This window comes from Eschrichtius robustus, chromosome 4 (genome assembly GCF_028021215.1).
Source record: "Eschrichtius robustus isolate mEscRob2 chromosome 4, mEscRob2.pri, whole genome shotgun sequence".
Taxonomy (NCBI): Eukaryota; Metazoa; Chordata; class Mammalia; order Artiodactyla; family Eschrichtiidae; genus Eschrichtius; species Eschrichtius robustus.
Window position 1 is genome coordinate 120,862,388 of NC_090827.1, and position 19,164 is coordinate 120,881,551.

The 19,164-nt window shown below is 45.3% G+C and overlaps 1 protein-coding gene across 5 annotated transcripts in view; it reads right to left on the reverse strand.

Annotated features, from left to right (window-relative positions):
• Positions 1-392: 392 nt before the first annotated feature.
• LEF1 (lymphoid enhancer binding factor 1) overlaps positions 393-19,164 on the reverse strand; it is a 115,912-nt gene continuing 97,140 nt past the window's right edge. For 3 of the 5 annotated variants that reach the window (XM_068542311.1, XM_068542308.1, XM_068542309.1), the window contains 2 exons: positions 14,968-15,016; positions 14,260-14,302 (listed from right to left, as the gene is read on the reverse strand). In XM_068542311.1, the coding sequence (XP_068398412.1) occupies positions 14,268-14,302; positions 14,968-15,016 (84 nt within the window). In that variant the 3' untranslated portion in view covers positions 14,260-14,267. Of the gene's footprint in view, positions 473-14,259; positions 14,303-14,967; positions 15,017-19,164 lie in introns of those variants that run through there. The other 2 variants (XM_068542310.1, XM_068542307.1) reach the window with 1 other exon arrangement.

The window sequence follows — 19,164 nt, forward strand, 5'->3', positions numbered from 1 at the left end:
GAGGGAACTCTTCCACAAGTTCCCCCCCGGGACGCTGACGGCTGTGCCGCGGCCGCTCCCGGTGCTCGGGGCAGGCAAGAGCGGCCCAAGTTACTGTCCTTGCCAGGAGGTTACAGGTATGGAGGCGGGATGCTCTGGGAAGTGCACGGCGGAGACGGGGGAGGAAAGCTGCTCAGCTGACCCAGGGCCCGCTAGCATTCTCATGTGCTTTTTTTTCTTTTGAAAAACCTTGTATGCTTTTTATTGTGGAACTTGGCTCTCGCAGTAGATGAAAGGGGGTTCGGCAGTGATTGTCTTTATGGATCAGCGTCTCTAGCAGTGACCTCAGGGTGAAGTTGGTGTCATTTCTCCTTTGGGGTCGACTGGGCAAGCCATGGAGACAGTCTGGGTGGTCAACAAGCTTCCATCTCCAGGAGAGGTCCCGGGGTCGCTGCCTTGGCTTTGCACGTTGGGAAGGAGCTTCGTTTTCCACCTCAAGAAGGAACAAATAAAGTACTGTGAATGTGAATTTGCCACAGACCTTTACAGATTTTAACCTCTATTTCATACAGCACATGTCTTAAGATCTCTGCATTTAATTAATCCACGTTGTTGATCTGGTGATGGCTAAAAGAGGTTGCCCTATGGTAGCCCTAAATCCTCAGACTATGTTAGAGAATAAGTGTACTTTACTGAAATGTTTACCCTGGTTCCATGTATTTGTACATAAATGTACAGGGTTACGATGTGAAATACACGTAATACTTTAGATCATGGTGAAAAAAGAAAAAAAAAAATCTGTTGGAAAAACATCAGGAGGGAATGGCCAAACATGAATCGTAATGGCAGGCAATGGCCAGATCAGGGAAAGACTTGTCATTCTAAAGTGTTTGTTTGGTCTTTTTAGTCCACTGTGGGGAGCCACTGTAGGATTTTACACGAGACTAAACCACACGCAAGTTAGTCAATGCCCCTCACACTCCTGCAACAAGCCCCCTTGTGACCGGGATGGTCTATGTCCGCTCATATTCAGTCTTGAGGTGCATACGCTTCTCCCATCTTAGACTTTTCAATTCTCAAGAGTTTTTTCCTTCATAACAACCAGGATCTCTAACGTTAGCCTTGGAATGTACGCTCAACAAGTATTTAAAGATATTGCTGATAAGAGCGTTCAGAAAGGAGAATCCCTAAATCCCCAAAGCTTTAATAATCTGAGATTTAAAAAGTGATTAAAAATAAAACATTGCAACAAGATGAGACAAAGACAAAAGGAAAGTGAAAGCATCCCCAAGGTCACCTCCTCTCTGGAGAGCATCCGCCTCGCCTGCCTGCTTTGCACCTGGGGAGACGGCCTCGTCCAGCTGCAGGGAAGCACCTATTCTACCTGGGTCTTTGGCAGCTCAGACACATCTCAACTTTTTGTGCTTGCAGTGTCCTTGTTATTAGCAGACATTTCCTTTAAAAAAAATTAATTCTAAAAAGTGGAGTGCATTCCTTTATGCTTTTTATTTGAGTGGAAAGACATATTAGAGGAGAAATAAAAGGAAGCTTTGAGATAGTTTAATAATGAAAACTCAACTCTGGGTAGCGAGTTACGGTCTACACCGTGCTGTTCAGAGAAGATGGATCTGTAGCCCGGGAGCCGTGAGGACGGGCTCGGCCAATGCCTCCAAGGGGCTCAGAGAGTGCGGGGCGCAGAGTGAGCCCCACTCTTAGGGCTCTTACCAGCCACGTGTTAGCATCGTCAGAATCACGGCAACCACCACCGCTGCTGTCCCTCAAAATGACTTACCAGAGCTGAGAAGAAACTGTTTACCCGGGTGGCTAGTGAACAAACAAATCAAGCAAAAGCAAAATGGGAGGAAATCAGCCACAGAATGTTGCCTTCAACAGAATGAGGTCTTCAATGACGATTTCAATTCCTATTCTCCTGGAAAATTAACCTTCCCCCATTTAACGGGAAAACCACACTACAGCTTTGTGATTTTTAAACTTGAAGCAGGGTAGAGATGCTTCACACAGGAGGATGGAAGAGCTGCGAAGGGCCCTGGCTTTCCAAGAAGACAGGAGCAGAGCCCGGGCGGGGGTGAAGGCAGCGCCCGCAGACTCCTATTCACAGCGTGCTTGGGCTCCCGGACTCTCAAAGGCCCGGACCCGGTTGCTCTTGCTGGTGAGGAATGGCGGGCAGCCCCGGGCCAGGAGCGCACAGCAGCTGGAGACCAGCGCTGTGGTTCAGAACAGACTGGCCTCAGCCGCCAGGGGCGTCTGTCTGCTCACGGAGACAAACTGTCCCTCTGCTGGGACCCGTGCCCACCCCAGCCTCAGGCTGACTCCGAAGCCAGACGGTCAGCGGCCTGCGTGGCCCTGCGGCGGCCTCCACGCTCCTGCACTGACCACTCATCGAGTCGTCCTCTCTCCTCACGGCACCCAAAGTGCCTCCTCCTGCCCGCTTCTTGAGAGCATAACAACATAATTACTAACCCGATTCCGGCTGGCCAGAGTGGCCATTTGTCACAAGGATAATACGCGCTTCCCTGGCAAGAATTTCGACATCTCCTAATAAAGCCAGTGCTTTCTACAGTCTCACGTTTCCCCACTGTTGTTTCATTATCTTAGTATCCTCTTATAAATCCTCCTGAAAAGTTGGTTTCAGAGCTGCTCTGTACAACTGCCAACCAAAAAGCGACTCTTCCCCACCGGGGATGCTCTCCTTATAGTGTAGCTGGTATTTAAATAAATGGGCAAGGAAGCTGTCAATCAAATGAGGCACCTTATTTGAACCTTGTTGCTCCTTTAAAATACAGGGTCACCAGGGCAGACCAGTCTTACCCCCAGATGGGAGAACTGGGGGTAAAAAGCCTTGCGGTGTTGCTTTACAGACATAAAACAGGTCAAATCAAGATTCTTTTCAAGAAACCACAGGCATGAGGCTCGGGAGACTGGAGACTTCCCACATCTAAGTCTTCACGGGGGGCTGCAGCTGAAGCTGGGCGGGCCAGGCGAGCCCCGCGCAGCCCAGCCCAGCGGTGGAGTCAGCGTAATCAAAGCCGCAATTACCGCGCCCGCTTCAAAGGGACCTCGGAGCCCCGTCTTACACATCAGGCTTGGGCTCCCTCCGCCAGCGCTCACCACGTGGGCCATTTGCTGAGTGGGTGTGAAGGAGGCACAGGAAAACGCCCTCCCCCCACCGTCCAGCTGAAACCCAGGAAGCTCCTCTCCTGGACCAGACTCTAATCCGGACAAAATATCCCACTAAGCAAATGGAAGCTGGAACCCAAACAGGCAGAGTCGCGTATTAAGAGCCCAAGCAGTAAAGGGACATCTCAAGATTTCAAGAGGGACCTGCGTCTGGAAGACAACCAGCACTGACTGAGGCATTAGGGGCTTCTAGGCCTTGGCTCAAAAGATTTGAAGAGAGGGAGAGGGGAAATTCCTTCTTCTTACGTGCAAACGTGAGCCTCCACTGGGAGCCAAGCGCGTGGCCAGCCCATATCCTTGAGGTTCTGCGGCCCAGCCCCCTTCCCAGGCTGTCCCCCCCAACAGGAGGGGCTGCGGAAACGAGCCCATTAGAGAGGCCGAGGTGGGGGTGGGAGGAGGGGCGATGCGTGACCAGGACCCACCGGCTCAGCTGGAGCCGTGCCTGTAACCTCCCTTCCTCGTCCAGAAATGGTGAGTAACCCAAAAGGAAGGTGGTTGGAGTAAGAGCTCCTCCCTCCCCTTCCCAAATGTTACTAGCAAGGAGTGGGAAACTCTAAAATGTTTTTAGTTACGCTGTGAAATTTGAGGGGAGAGTATCAGAGATCGGTCTGTGAGAGATGAACAGAGGCAGAGGCTTTTCAAAGATCGCCCTCCTCACAGTGGCACACACCACCTCATGCCTACTGCCTAAGTTCTTCTGCCCCACCTCGGGGCAGACGGATGGAAGCCTGCCATTCAGGGCGTGAACTCCCGTGCCGCACAAAGCCGCCTGTGTACGCAGGGAGCGGACTTCCAGAGCAGGCAGCGAGCGCGGCAGAGCTGGTCTGGCCCTGTTGTCCTAGAGGGAACTGAGGCATCTGGTTGTGAGCGGCTGGTGCGAGGGGCCCCTAGAGATTCCCCAGGCCTCCTGGTTCCCCATGGGTCACAGGAGCTGGTGAGGAGGAAAGAAGAAGACCAACGTGCGCTGAGTGCTGCTGTGCCAGGCGCTGGGGCACGACGTCATGCGATCACGACAGCTCTGCCGACTTCAGCGCGTTTACACAGAAGGATCCCGCTGCGGGAGGGGCGAAAGGCCTTGCCTAAGGTCACCCAACCTACAGGTGGCAGGATTCGCTTTTGAGCCCTAAACCTAAGTTCTCTCCACCACACCTCGGGGCTAAATTATCACTCATTTGCTTCTCCTTGCCCGCCTGCCTTCTGTGCCCATCACGAGTCAGCATCACTGCGGAGGTGGAGGTGGTCTCCATCTGGACCACTGCCCACCCCAAGAGGCTATGCTCTGCTTGAAAGCAGGGTGAGAGAACAAAGGGCCTAAGAAAGTAACTTTGAAACTTAAATCTCTAAGATTGAAAGTATAACCTACAAAGGCCACCTTCAGGTCTTTGAAAGTAAGTACTACCCAGTATTGGAGAAAAAGAAGAAATGACAACGCGTGGTGAGGAAGGTTAGCGCTGACTCTTCTCTCTGCAGCTGAGCTAGTCCTGAAGTCCCAGCATCAAGCTCGTCAGTCCCCCAGTCGCCAGCCACAGCTCTGACACCAGATGATTCCCAGAACGTGGAGGAGGGAGGGAGGGCGGGAGGGGTCAGTGAGACAAGGGGGTCACTGGCCCCGGGGTTGGATCCAGGTTATACAGACCGAGGCAGGGTCAGTGAATCTGTGCGGTTCCTTCCCGTGCGGTTATTCAAAGCGTAACTGTGACCAATGAAAGCAGACTTCGGCAATGCCGAGATGACGCTGAAGCAGGCCTGGAACTATTGATAAATTGCTCGAGGGGGAGATGCTGGTTTCCATCTGCAGCTAATGGTTTCTCTTCCTGATCAGCCCTTTGTGTCTCCCTGTGAGGACGTACACCACCATTGGTTGGCTGGGCCTCCCAGTGTAGGTCTCATCCACTAGACCTTCACCTCCGCTGGGAACACTACCGAAACATTCTCGAGGAAAGTTTTGAATAAGAGACCCTCAAAACCCATCTTAATTCTGTATATTAAAGTGCTTCAGGAGGATAGCTACTATGGAGACTCATTTACCCACCTCCAAATTCTTTATCCAGTTCACCTTTCTCTCTACAAGTTCTCCTGCCCTAAAAATGCTAAAACTTCACCTTCTAAAAAGGAGGCAACAGAATGAGCACACACTTCTGTGTGTTTTTCCTTTCCACCGTCATGTAGTACGAGTCTACGTGTCTAAGTATATGGGGCCTAGGGAGGTGACAATGCGTTGTGGGTTCTGAGCATGAGCTCTGAAGACAGACTTATCCTGAGCAAGTTACTTGAACATGCCACAGCCGTTTCCCCGTCTGTGAAATGGAAATAGTTAAGTTGCTCCACCTCATAACGTGTGTTGAGGGGATGAAAGGAGATAATACACGTGGCAGGCTTGGCAAGTACCTGGCATCTGAAAGGGCGCAATGAATGTTGGTTACTGCAGTGGGTGGAGACTTGAGTGACAGAGAGACAGAGCCAGGTGTGAACCTGCCCCTGCTGCACACCAGCCACGTGGCCCTGGACAAGTTACTGACGTCTCCTCATCCCTCTAACAGGGCAGAGAGCCCTCCCCGTACAGGGCTGCCTCAAGGACGGGATGGAGAGGCTTCGATTAGAGCACCCAGGACAGAATACGTGGTCCAGAAATGTTAGTTCCATTTCTGTTGTTCCAATCTCACACAGCATGTTCAGGGGGTAAAAGCAAGATTTATACTATTTACAGAACTTCCCGGTGGAAAATTACGACCAATAGAGAATTCTGGAAAATCCCTCATGAAATATTACAAAATATCTTATAAAATAGAATGTCTGCAGAAACACACTGATAACTGGGAAAAGTAATCCCAAGAGGGCAGCAAAAAATTTGTCATTATATTCACGGAGACTATATCTAAAAATTTAGAAAACTTCAGGTTAGATTTGACTTAGGACTTAAGCAAAAAAGCGGGCACTACTGTTCGACTGAGGTGCTTTCATTTTTTTTTTTCTCCTCATTCTGTCGAAAAGAATAGAGTGACTTTGCTAAGGCTCACAGATAGTTCTAGGCAGGATCATCCCGCTCCTCTGGATCTGTTGACGGGCAGCTTCAGACCCAAAGGACACAGCTGAGGAAAAGGAAGTGAAAAGGCCTCAAGGTCTCACTGCAGTTAGCAAGAAATTCAAGCAAAAAAAAAAAAAAAAAAGCATTATTTACCCTTCCTAATAAGAGCACCCCCCCATACGCCAACTCAGGCCCCGTTTACTTTTAATGTATATATTATTCAAATAAGCTGTGTTTTCTGGTTCCCAATTCTACAAAGTGGATCAGAAGGAAAACTACTTTAGGGGAGGGGGTACACAGTCCTAGACAGAACAAGAAGACACAATAAATAAAGAGCAGATTTTTTAAAAACCCCCATTATTTGGGGTCATCTAGAAGGGTCAAATAGCATCCATTCCTTGTTACCATTTACCATATGGTACACTACACTGTAGAATAATGGCATGAGGTATTAAGAAATATTTAATTTTCATGTACTCTGGTGAAGAAAGAGGTGCACTCACAAGAGTGAAAATTAAAAATTACATGTGTTGATACTTAAAGAGGTTAACCTAGAGTTCTCTGGGAAACTCCGTTATCCAGAAGGATGATTTCCCTCAAGTTCTGGATGGCTCAGTGAGAAAACATTCTATCAAACTAAATTTGTCCAAAATAATTGTTTTATTCTATGAAGTATTAGAATAATAGCATGGATCTTAATTTCATAGGGCTTTCATGAACAATACTAAATATTACGTATCTCAAGAGGGTTGTATTAATGAGCCTCATTCTTCTCTCCGTCTACTATTATTTTTTAATGGCACGTGACCACTCTTGCTAGCCAAGGGTCCAGTTTCCTGTTTGTTTCCCAAGGCAACTTAAACACAATCCTAGCTCTTCTGACCATTAAAGAAAGAGGGGAGAAGAACTGATGGGAAGGACACTGCAGTACAACAGATTTTAAAAGCTTTCACTGTTATGTATGATCCTCTCCCGGTTCCTTCACGAATGCACAGTTGCCTAGATAAAATCACCCTGTCTGCTGATCTAACAGGCCCAGCCACCAGCTTACTAGTGAGCTGTGGTGGACGTCTGCTGGGTTGCAGCCTGCCTCCCTCTTGATTATCCCAATGCCAACACAGCCCCGGTGGGAGCGGTGAGCCCCCGACAGCTGTCTTGTACTGTGTGACCATCTGCTGTGGCCACAGTTGATTGCAGATGGGGGGTAGAAGTTTGACCCAAGCTGGGCTAGCCAGAGTCCCTTCTCTGGAGTTTGACTTTGTATTGGTTTATTTTTTGGCCGCGCGGAATGTGGGATCTTAGTTCCCCGACCAGGGATCAAAAACCTGTGTCCCCTGCAGTGGAAGCACAGAGTCCTAACCGCTGGACTGCCAGGGAAGTCCCCCTTCTCTGGAATTTGAAAGAGTTTTCTCTTTTGGAGACTGGTACTGTAAGAAAGAACATGTGAGCTTGAGGGGTTCTGGACACGTGGATCAAAGAACTGAGGAGGCCAATCTGCAGAAGGGGAGGATGTGATTTGGGGGAGGGGCAGATATAAGAGACAGCAAAAGCGTCTGGACAGTTTTCCAAGACCACCTGCTAGTACTCTCCTCGGCTTCCACACGATGGTCCTGTATCCTTAAATAGAGGTCCTTAGCCCAGCAGGGGTTGTTGCTGCTCCTTGTGATCAAAAGGCTCTCATCATATGAGCAAGCATAAGGCATTCCGGAGAATGGTTAGAACCTGAAAACCTGCGGTCCACGCACAACTTAGTCTAGCTACACAGTGCCGTGAGGCAGCCATCTCTGTCTCAGACAGCGTGACCAAGGCTGCCCTTGCTATCAGTGTCTGAATTTTCCTGCTGAACCGTCTTACTAGGGAGTCCCTAGTAAGAACACTGCAGTCAAGTGTCATTGCCGTGTGAATTCTCTACAAGTCTTCCGCTAACTCATGACACGTTTCGCAGGGGTTTGCAGCCAGACGTAAGAGGAGGGGAACGCGGGTAGGCTACCACCCCAGGCAGGGACAGACCTCCGTGTCCTAGGCACAGCACACCTGCGATCCTGACAAGACAAATGGCACGCCCGCAGTCGTTTCCATCAGGATCCAGACGCTTGGCCAACTGGCAGGCGAGGTCCTGCACTGTCCGGGCCACCGCTCAGAGGACGCTCAGGAGGAACCTGGGGACAGCACTGAGCCGGGTGCAGGCGGCCGTGCTGGTCTCCCGCCTCCAGATGTGCAGCTCCCTTCCCGAGAGCTCCTGACTCTGCCGTCTCCTGTGTGCTTAGTGGCAATTCTAGGCTAAGTGCCCGACACACTTAGTGCCTAATCGTGTGACAAAAAGATGAAGGATGGAAAACAGGGCGTAGTTTTTTCACTTTCTCATTATCAAAGCCTTAATTTTTACTCTGAGACTTTGGACAAGCCTTACCATTTCTCTAGCTGCTTCCAACTTTACTACTTTGTAAGCACTTGGCTTTGCCTTCTAACTAGACATGCCAACCTAGGAACAAATACCCAGAGGCTCACTGATACTTAATGGGGGTGACTATATACGTACTTAGGGAACAGAGTTCAGAGCAAAGATTAGGCAACAGCATCAAGTTCCCCAGGGTGAGCTTCAAAAACTATATGAAATAAATGTTTTTCTCAAGGAGACCGCTGAAAATATTTAGACCTCTCCCTGAGTCTTAAGAGGACAGGGCTAAGTCCCGAGCTTCAGACAAGGCTCCTAGAAGACCTTCAGGGTCACAGTCTTCTCGCTAGTCCTGCACATGACTCCAGTCTATAATGGAAAGCTGGAGACAAGTTTTTTAAAGATGTAAATCCAAGCACTGCACAATTAACTATTGCATTCTATACTGTACTAGAAATTACTTCTCCCACACACCTCTTGGCGCCAGGGAAATAAAGGCGAATGTTTTTATTTAGTAAAAAATATATATTAATTTCTCAGTTCAGCAAGTGTGCAAGCTAAAGATTATGCCAAGGCTAAAATCACAGTGTACAGAAGAAGTATGTCTGTATGTGAGTGCCTACATGTATCTCTGGGTGCATTTAACCAGAGATTTTTTGCTTTTTAAAAAAAGATAGCTTGTTTCTACTTTTAAACTAGACCTTTGACGTTATATAATCAAATGAAATACACTGAAATATCACAAGAATATCTTTTCAATCTATATAACTTTAAGATAGTGGACTTTTTATGTTTTGCTAAAGTAAATATTAGTAAACCAACCTGTAAAGTTTTTAAGTTAGTAAACTCAGAATGATAATTCTCTCCAGCTTTTCAAAAATTCTAATTCTTTGCTTCTTTAATTCTTTATGAATCTTGATTAAGTCAGGAAGAAAGGGAAGTTCAGTATTTGATGATAATCTCTGACTTCTGACAAACTCTTGACGTTACATATTCCAAATGAAACGTGCACCAAAATACTGGAAACTCAAAGCAACTCGATCATTGTTCTGTCCAACTCAAGAATTCCCCCATGACTGGACACGCAAGTGTTACCTACTGCAGGAGGCCTTCCTTGATCTTGCTCTGATTTCCGTCGTCTTTGTTTTTACACACTGCGCTGTATGCACTTCCTTGGTAGCATAAAACATATTATTTTATAATTATCCATTTGTACGTCTGCATCTTCTTAAACAGGGAGTGCCTCTGGTAACGGACAGGGTCCGTTTAGCAAGTAACCCCACTGCCTAAAGTAGTTCTTGACTTGCAGGAGTAGGCCTCACTGGATGTTGGCAGAGTGAATAAACAAACAATTGGCATTTTGTGATACTGGCCTTCACAGGAGAACGTGTGTAAGTCTCACTGCCTGAGGCCCTGGGCTCCCAGCTCCCACAAGTGGCAAGTAAGTTAGTTAAAAAAGCTAAGGATGAATCTGGATTTCTTGAATGATCCCACAGCTTGGGGATCACCTCCAACTTGGAGGAATGTCTTTTAAGGATCCCATTTCCAATAACCCTAAAGTCTGCTGCAAGGTGTTGAGACTGGGTTAATGCTAATTTCTTTGTTTCAACTTGATTTCACCAGAGTGACTATTCTTATAGGATACACAAAAGTAGAAGCTCACAGGGAGATGGGGACACAGCTGGGTATATGAAGCAACTGCAATGGCATTTCCCACCAATGAAATGAGAAAGTATTAAGTGAAACTCATGTCTTTCAAGGAACAGAAACAAGTTTTCAGAGGGCTTTTTGGTTCACAGAGGAGTCTTTTCCTGATGGGTGGGGTCTTTTCCTTATAGTCCACTGTCCCACTCTAGTTCAGAGTAATGAGAGTTCCCTAGCATTTGAGCTACATCATGGCTGTCTAAGCTCAGTGATCTACTAGGAATTTCCTTTAAGGGCAGCAGGATAACATTAAGTTGCGCTGTGCGGAAAGAAACCCTCTCAAAAATCTCTTCACGTTGGAGTCACGGCATCCTCCCTGTCTGGGCACTGTGCTCCGGTAGCTTTACCTTCCTGCAGGGAGGGCCGTGACTTCAGAACTTCCCTTCAGAACTGAAAGCAAGTCCTGTGAGCTTTCACAGACACTACGTGCAGGATCAAGTCTAATCAAACATTTCATCTGTCTGCGGCTTTTTTCTAAGGTGGAGCCAGCAATAGCAGGACCGAAGTCTGGCAAACAAGGAGCCACACGATGGCATCGGTGGGGAAGCAAAGCCCCAGACTAGAGGCAGTGCTTGTGGGCACTCGTCCTGTGGAGGAGGAGGGCAGGCAGGAAATGACCTATACAGGACTTGAAGAGCAAGCACATCGTGGGCAAGTCGTTTTCAAGATCATACAGGTGCCTTATAGTTATACAGCGCCACCCAGACCTAGAATGAGGACGACAAATTAGTAAACAAAAAAGAGACCCGAGTCCCTTTACTAACACTGGGAGGCAGTGCAGCCCGCGGAAGCACAAAGCAGACCAGGACGCTGGGACCTGATGCAGCCAGGAGCTTAGAGGCCAGCAAAGCGCCCCTTTCACTTGTGCCGAGGAACCAGTCTCTGGCTTAAACCTACTGCCCCAGGCCATACAGCACAGGGAGGGCTAATGTGAGAGCCCGCGTGGCCTCACTCCTCTAAGCTCTTTCTACAACAGGGTGCCCTGTTGGCCTGGTCTTTCATTCACAGCAATACACACAATACCCTCCAGGGAAAACAACTGGTTATTACTGAGTGTCACCTCCTCAGAAGGGCCTTTCATGATCTTCAAGCCAAAGCCGACCCTCAAGTCACTCCCTGTTTTATTTTTATTATAGCACTTACACTTTCCTGTTTGTTTTAAATCAACTGCTCTCCCCGAGGTGTAAGCAGTACAGAGCGGGGACCTTCTGAGCCTTGTTCGATGCTGTATTTCCAGGTATTATGGAGCTAACTGGCATTTATAAAGTGCTCAATAAATGCGGAATAATGACTAAACAAGTCAACTACTACGCAGATAGAAGTTTCTGAATTCCTAAAACAAAGAAGGGGATGGGGAAACAGTAGGGATAGTATCATTCCTAATTTGCGGAAATCTTTACGAATGCAAATCTGACCTTCTCTCCGCTTAGTAATTCTTATCAGATGACTGCCAGTGCCGCTCTCTCTACGACAGGATAGTGGGGAGGACAGAACTTCAAAGGCTGCATGACTGATCCAGCAACGAGAGGGGAGCGGGACACTGGAGACTCTGATTAAGTGCAGCCCAGCCGACGGGAGCCTCACTGGTCGCTGGTGAAAATTTTTTTCTTGGGGGGAGGGGGGGAGACTTTGTTGTGTTTTTCTGGGGCAGGGCAGAGGGGACACACCTTGACCTTTAGAAAAACAAGTAAGTGACAAGAAAACACCACGATCACTGTAACATGATTTTAAAAAGAGATATTTGGGATACATTCTAGGACAAAAATGCATTCAGCCTAATCGTCTACTCTAAAATACTATATAATGTTAATCATTAAGGACACTAAAACCAAATATCAAAGTATGAAGCAGAGAAATACATTTTTGCGTGACTTTTAATAGAAACAGCATTGAAGATTTTGGTGCAAACAGAGGACAGAGTAAAATCAGCGCATGTTGGTCCTTAGCACGGTATGCTTATAAGGGTTTTCTGTTTCGAGGCAGAGCATAAAAAGGGCTGCCGTCCATACCTAAGTGTTTAGTCATTAAAAGGACAATAGTCTTCTAAAAAAACGCAAAGAAGAAGTACAAGAGCATGTGCTTGCTACTAAAATTACTTCTGAACTATGATGCCGTGAGCACCTGGGGGCAGAGCCTGTGCTCCTATAACCAAGCTGGGGGGCCAGCTCAGAAGAGGTCCTCAATTAATAGCCATTAAGTTGAATTAAATATGAACATCATCTGTGATATTATCTTTCTGATACCTTGTTTGGTCACCTGTATGAAGGGCTGATCTTTTTACCTGGAGAAAAGCCTACCACTCAGCGCTAGTTTAGAAGACTTTTGATATCATAAAACAACAATGATGACATTTTGAAGAACCTGGGGAACGTGAATAAAGATGAGGCAAGTTTCACAGAGGAGAAGGCAGCTGCATCAGGTCTTGGGGGTGGCGTCTAGGGAGGGAGGGAGGGAGGCCACATACGAGAAACAAAGAGCCCTAGCGGGTGGCGGTTACTGTTCCCATTGTACAGTGGAGGAAAATGAAGATTAAAGAGCGCAAGCAGATTGCCGGGGCAAACAGCTGATGCAAAATTCGTATCTATTTGGTACCAAATTCTCTGCAGATTCCCCTGGGAAAGTCCGCTGAAATTTGAGCACCAAAATTAAGTTCTGAAAGATTAAGCGGTCATCTGGTTCTAGTCAAGAATGAAGTGACCCACAGGCTAATGCTCTTCTCCTAAGAAACACCACCCTCAGGCAGAGGAAACAGGCTTTCCAAGCACAGGGACAGCACGTGCAGCAACCTCCATCTGCCTCAGGGACGGCAAATAGTTTTGTTTGGACTGAGCCCAAGACGCATGGTTGGAGGTGAGGCGGGTCAGAGAGTGGAACCCCCAGGACAGGGTAGACGCAGATCCACACTGACGTGGTCTGCACTGCGTCCCTCAGACAGTGGGCTGACCGTTTTTAAGTCGGGAAGTGACACAATCCGTTTGTGTTTCAGCAGATCCCTCTGGGAGCAACACAGAGGATGAACTGGCAGAAAGGAAGTCTGGGAGCAGGAAAATTATCCAAAGGCTTATTGCAATAATCCAGATGGAAAGTCTGAGCACCTGATCTGGGGCTATGAAACTGCTGAGTGTGAGAGGAAAGACTCGAGACAGACCCAAAAGATAGAGCTGACGGGACTGGGAGGCGGGTTCCTAGAGAGAATAGAATCAAAGCGAGCGCCTCTGAGAAGAACTGTCACAGTGTAGACACACTGTGAATTCAAAGCCTAGCAAAGACTGAGGCAATTTAAAAAGCCAGGTTCCTGCCAGGGATGGTGGTCAAGTGGTCAAAAATCAAATAACTACAATAAAAAGAAATGAAATAAATATCACCTATAAAGATGAGAGTGAGATCTAGCAATGGTTACCAATAAAGAACTTGATAGAATACAGTTCATAAGTAAGTCCCCATGCCACATTTTTAAATAACAGAAAAAATGAAGCATCCCTCTCTTTCTCACTAGAAACAAATATATTACTTTTAAGCCTCTATATGTCATCTCAACTGAGAAAAAGTCTCTATACCACAAAACCTTCCAGGTCCTGGGCCAGCCTGAGCTCCTCCAATGCAGCCCTGGGTTTGCAGAGTAAGATGGCATTTTGCCGGTTTTTGTTACTTGTTTGTTTCTGAAGCAGGCAGATTTGCCACTGGTCAGTAAGGAATGGCTGACAAGAGTTAGGGGAAAGGGAATGGAGGAAGATTAAAGGGGCAAAAAGGGGAAGAAGAGAAGAGAGAGACACATACTATATTACAAATCCATAGCCGGTATAAAAACCATCAGATGTTTTAAAGCACTAATTTGATTTTGGTGGCCTTTCCTCTTTAAAGGAGCAATGCTGAATGGCATCAGTATGAGCAAGAAGATTCACAAGCAAGTGCCTCTGTTTATAACTAATGTCAGCAGTAGGACCAGAGAGTCGTTCTTACCATGTTTCAGATGTAGGCAGCTGTCATTCTTGGACCTGTACCTGCAGAAAATTGTGTCTTTAACAAATTTTTATTGAAGAGGTTTTTGTACATTCCAAATACGTAGTAGCTACAATATAATGTGGACCTGTCTGCTTTACTTTTTATGGTTCTTATACCAGCCATTTTTATTTGTGCAGTACAAGTAGAGGCCTTATCTTTTATGAAGGAAAAGGGGAAATAAACTGGACCTCACTGATTGATGCCTTGAATTAATGTACACGAAAGATAAACCCTATCACCATGTTTTATATTTTTAAATAACCCCAAACCACAGAAAAGATTCTCAAGGGGATATAAGGTAGCATATCACAGAGTCATCATAAAAAACTGTATTGTAAGGAGTTTTGCAAATAGAAGAACAGAAGTGTTAAAGCAAAGAGAACACAGACAACAAAAGCAAAAACAAAACCTTAAAAACAACCACAGTTAACAACCAGGAATCCAGGTGACAGGGTTTGCAAGAGCTTTTTAGGTGTACCTTCACATAGTCACATTTAAAAGAAAGGTCTTTCAAACATTTTTAAAGAATGTCAGGAAGAAAAGCAGAGTCCAACAATCATATGTTATAGCTGAAGAATAAAGCAGCGTGTAGAAAGATGCAGGCTACTTTAAAAGGTGCTTGTCAGAAGCATGAGAATTGGCTGGAAAGTCACATGGTGCCTACCTGATGTAGATTCCTGTAGTTTCTCTCTCTTCCTCTTCTTTTTCTTACCCTGGAAGAAGACAGGCACATGTTCATGTTATAGACTGTACTGTGAACACATGGATGAACGTGATACAAAAGGACCAGCAGGCGGTCAACCAAGAGATCAAGATGCCTCATTATATGTCTCTCTTTACCATCTGTACCTAGAAACAGGGCAAGAGAAAGAAATTCTTATCTGTGACCTCTGTCTCTATAGCTTTGCATTTAATGTCATCAGTACTGTACTGACATTGGCGGTGGCCATACACACACACACACACACACACACACACACACACACACACACACACACACACACAGGATGATGATGTCCTAGGGCTGTGGCCACAGACCACCCCCCACCCACCCACCTTCAAGGAAAGCCCGCTTAATAAGGAGGCACTCCTTTTACTGCTAACCACCACACTTAGGACCCACTTCTGGTAGTATTGATGATAAATCTTCCTTACTGTGAATTCCACCATCTAATTAAAAATCCACAATGTTAACTGAGGCCCCTCAGCTCCCATGGCACAGACAAGACGTAACTGAAGACAGTAGTAGAAGAAGTAAGTAGTAGTAGAAGTAAGCTAGAACCTGAGAAAACTTAGAAGGTAACTTTAAAGACTTATTTATGGCAGTTAAGGACCCTGCTTCCTAAAAATAAACACAATAACGTGAATATGCTTGCAATTTAAAATACATTTCAAAATCATCTTAATCACAAATTTATAATTTTAGGTCCCATTGATAGTAGTTTAATTTTCTATTTTTCTTCATAATTACTTTCCCCTCAAAAAATAATTGTAATAGGGCATAGACACAGTATATATTTGATTTATATGAATAGTAAATGACCAACCTGGATTAGGATGGTCTTTTCATATAAGTGTCATAGGACACGTATCACATCCAGTATCTCTATCTTACGTCTGCTGTAATAGTCACATTCACAAAAAGTAAAACCATAAAGATTATATTGAGTATATTGTATGAATATGTAAAAGTATCTATTTTTATGCACCTCAAGATAGTTTTTCTTCATGTCACATGACCCGACCATTGAGGCTTTATATCTTTGGAAAGTTGACTGAAACTATCCTCACAAACACTAAGGCAAACAACAGATATTAGTGACCTGGGGAAATGGCATATCAAAAATAATGGAGTCTTCTTTCAGAAGATTAAGGTGCTCCAGGAGGAGGGGAGCAGACAAAGGAAGGGCATGCTTCTCAGGGGTATCTGCTATCTCCCTTTCAAATGCAACGACTGTGGTTTCCAGAAGGTGCAATAAGCTTGTTTCCTGTGTCTGGAGCCTTCTTCCTCACCTTTTCCTAGCTGCCATTTGCCCTTTAAGACTCACCTCAGGTGTCATCTTGTCCAGGACCCTTCTCTCCCCACCACCTCCACCCCCCCACCCCCGTCCCCCAGTGTCAGCCCCAGGCAGAGCTCACCACCATAACGTAACTCCGCACAGGTGTCATGATGGGCTGTGGCCCTGGACCCCTACAGCCACATGGCTATCGGCTCACATGAGCACTGCCCGAGTCTCAGCACATCTCTGCCACCCAGCACATGCCTAGCACGTGCCTACAACATGCGACCGTGCCCTGACATGTCGGACTGATGTTGCTTTGTGAAATAACCTGTACTATATTTTAGGTATACATCAGTGCTTCAAGAGAACTTACATTTATGGTAGACAAAAGGACCTAAGGAGTTTGGATGTATTCATGTCAGCTTAACACAAAAACAAAATTCATGTGTAGTAAACACATATAAAATTTTCATTAAAATCATATATAGTACTTGGGTTTTAAGCACTACATTTAAAAGCTCTAATAATATAAATATAATAATACACCTAAGAAAATATGTGCACTGATTTACGAAAACCAGTTATAAAAAATGAAAGTTAGAAAAACGAAGTTATAAAATCTATGATGCCATAGAATAGGACAACTTAATACTAAATCATTGAGATATATATTTAATATGATCGCAGTGAGCATCAGGATAGCATTCTGACAATGAAATGCTAAGACACAGGGCATGCATCTTATTTAGACTGTATTCCTGTACTCTTATTTTAAGAATACTGGGGCTTCCCTGGTGGCGCAATGGTTGAGAATCTGCCTGCTAATGCAGGGGACACGGGTTCGAGCCCTGGTCTGGGAATATCCCACATGCCGCGGAGCAACTGGGCCCGTGAGCCACAACTACTGAGCCTGCGCGTCTGGAGCCTGTGCTCCGCAACAAGAGAAGCCACGATAGTGAGAGGCCTGCGCACCGTGATGAAGAGTGGCCCCCGCTTGCCGCAACTAGAGAATCTCGCACAGAAACGAAGACCCAACACAGCCATAAATAAATAAATAAATAAATAAATAAATAAATAAATAAATAAATAAATAAATAAAAAGAATACTGTAATATCTTTAGCTAAAGTGATACCACTTGATTGACTTCTGTTTGCCTTAGTAATTAATAGGCTTATTTTGATTGTTATAAACATTTTAAGTAACAAAGCTGGGCTTCCCCTTCATTCAAAGAGATCCTAAAATCAAGTTACGCAAAACAATTTCCTTTAAAAGTTGCGCAGAGGAAAATCTTTAAAGGTAAGTTCACATAACACTGGTTTTCTTTAAAACTACTCTCTTCCCGTCTCTCCACATGGAGAAAAGGGGAGAGAGCAAGAGGGAGAGAACATGTGTTTCTTTTATCTCTTCTTAAAAGTGGAAACTCACTCCTTAAGGATCAGAAACAGAAACTTCACTCAAAGACATGATATCTATCATCCATATATGTGGAATCTAAAATACAACACACATAAATTAGGAGGTTGGGATTAACAATATACACACTACTATATATAAAATAGATAAGCAACAAGGACCTACTGTATAGCACAAGGAACTCTACTCAGTACTGTGCAATAACCTATATGGGAAAAGAATCTGAAAAAGAATAGATATATGTATACATATAAGTGAATCACTTTGCTGTACACCTGAAACTAACACAACATTGTAAATCAACTATACTCCAATATAAAACATAAATAAATAAATAAAAAGAAGGATGAGTTTGAAAAAAAAAATACAACACAAATGAACATATCTATGAAACGGAAACAGACTCACAGACATAGACAACAGACTTGGTTGCCAAGGGGGAGGGGGTGATGGGGAAGGGAAGGATTGGGAGTTTGAGATTAGCAGATACAAACTATTATATATAGGATGGATAAGCAACAAGGTCCTACTGTATAGCACAGGGAACTATATTCAATATCCTGTGATAAACCGTAATGGAAAAGAATATGAAAAAGAATATATATATATATGTATAACTGAATCACTTTGCTGTACAGCAGAAATTAACACTGTAAGTCGACTATACTTCAAAAAAAAAAAAAAAAAAAGACAGTCAACATGCAACACTAAATCTATGCAAAGTCACAGCACAGCAAAGCTCTCCCAGAGGTCAAAGAAGGAAGGCCACTCTCCCCTATAAGGCCAACCACATCCAAAAGAGATCCAGGACAGGGTTAGAGGAAGACACTTCTGAAACCCTTTAGGTGGGGGACTGATCTTCCCACTTAAAGGGCATCACGAAGGCTCTATCCAGAAAATACTAATTACGGCCCAGAGGATGGAAGCCCAGTTCAGGGAGGAAAGTCTTCAACTAAAGCAGACTTCCTAAAAAGGCCCTGGAAGACTGAGCTGGTCCACCTGGAGGAGGAGGGAAATGGCATAGACTGTGAAGTCTGGGGGACCTGGGTTTCCCTTGTAGCTCAGCCACTACGTGGCCCTGGACCAATAAGCTAACCTCCTGACAATTTAATTTCCCTCATCTGTAAAATACAATAATACTGTTGATGCCACAGGATTATTAGAAGGACTAGAAAATAACACAAAAAGCATTTAAGACAGCTCTTGACCACTGGCATATAGTACTGCACTGGCCAAAAAGTTCATTAGGGTTTTTCCATAGCATCTTACAGTACAACCCAAATGAACTTTTTGGCCAACCCAAGTAGTTATTTAAAACAATCAAGACAATGGTTCAGGAGAGTTGATGAAGCTGCTGCTCCCAAGTCACAAACAGGAGGACTCTGACTTCCTACGCCATAGTTGTATCAATGTTTAAGCTCCAAATCCAGACCAGTAGTGACTT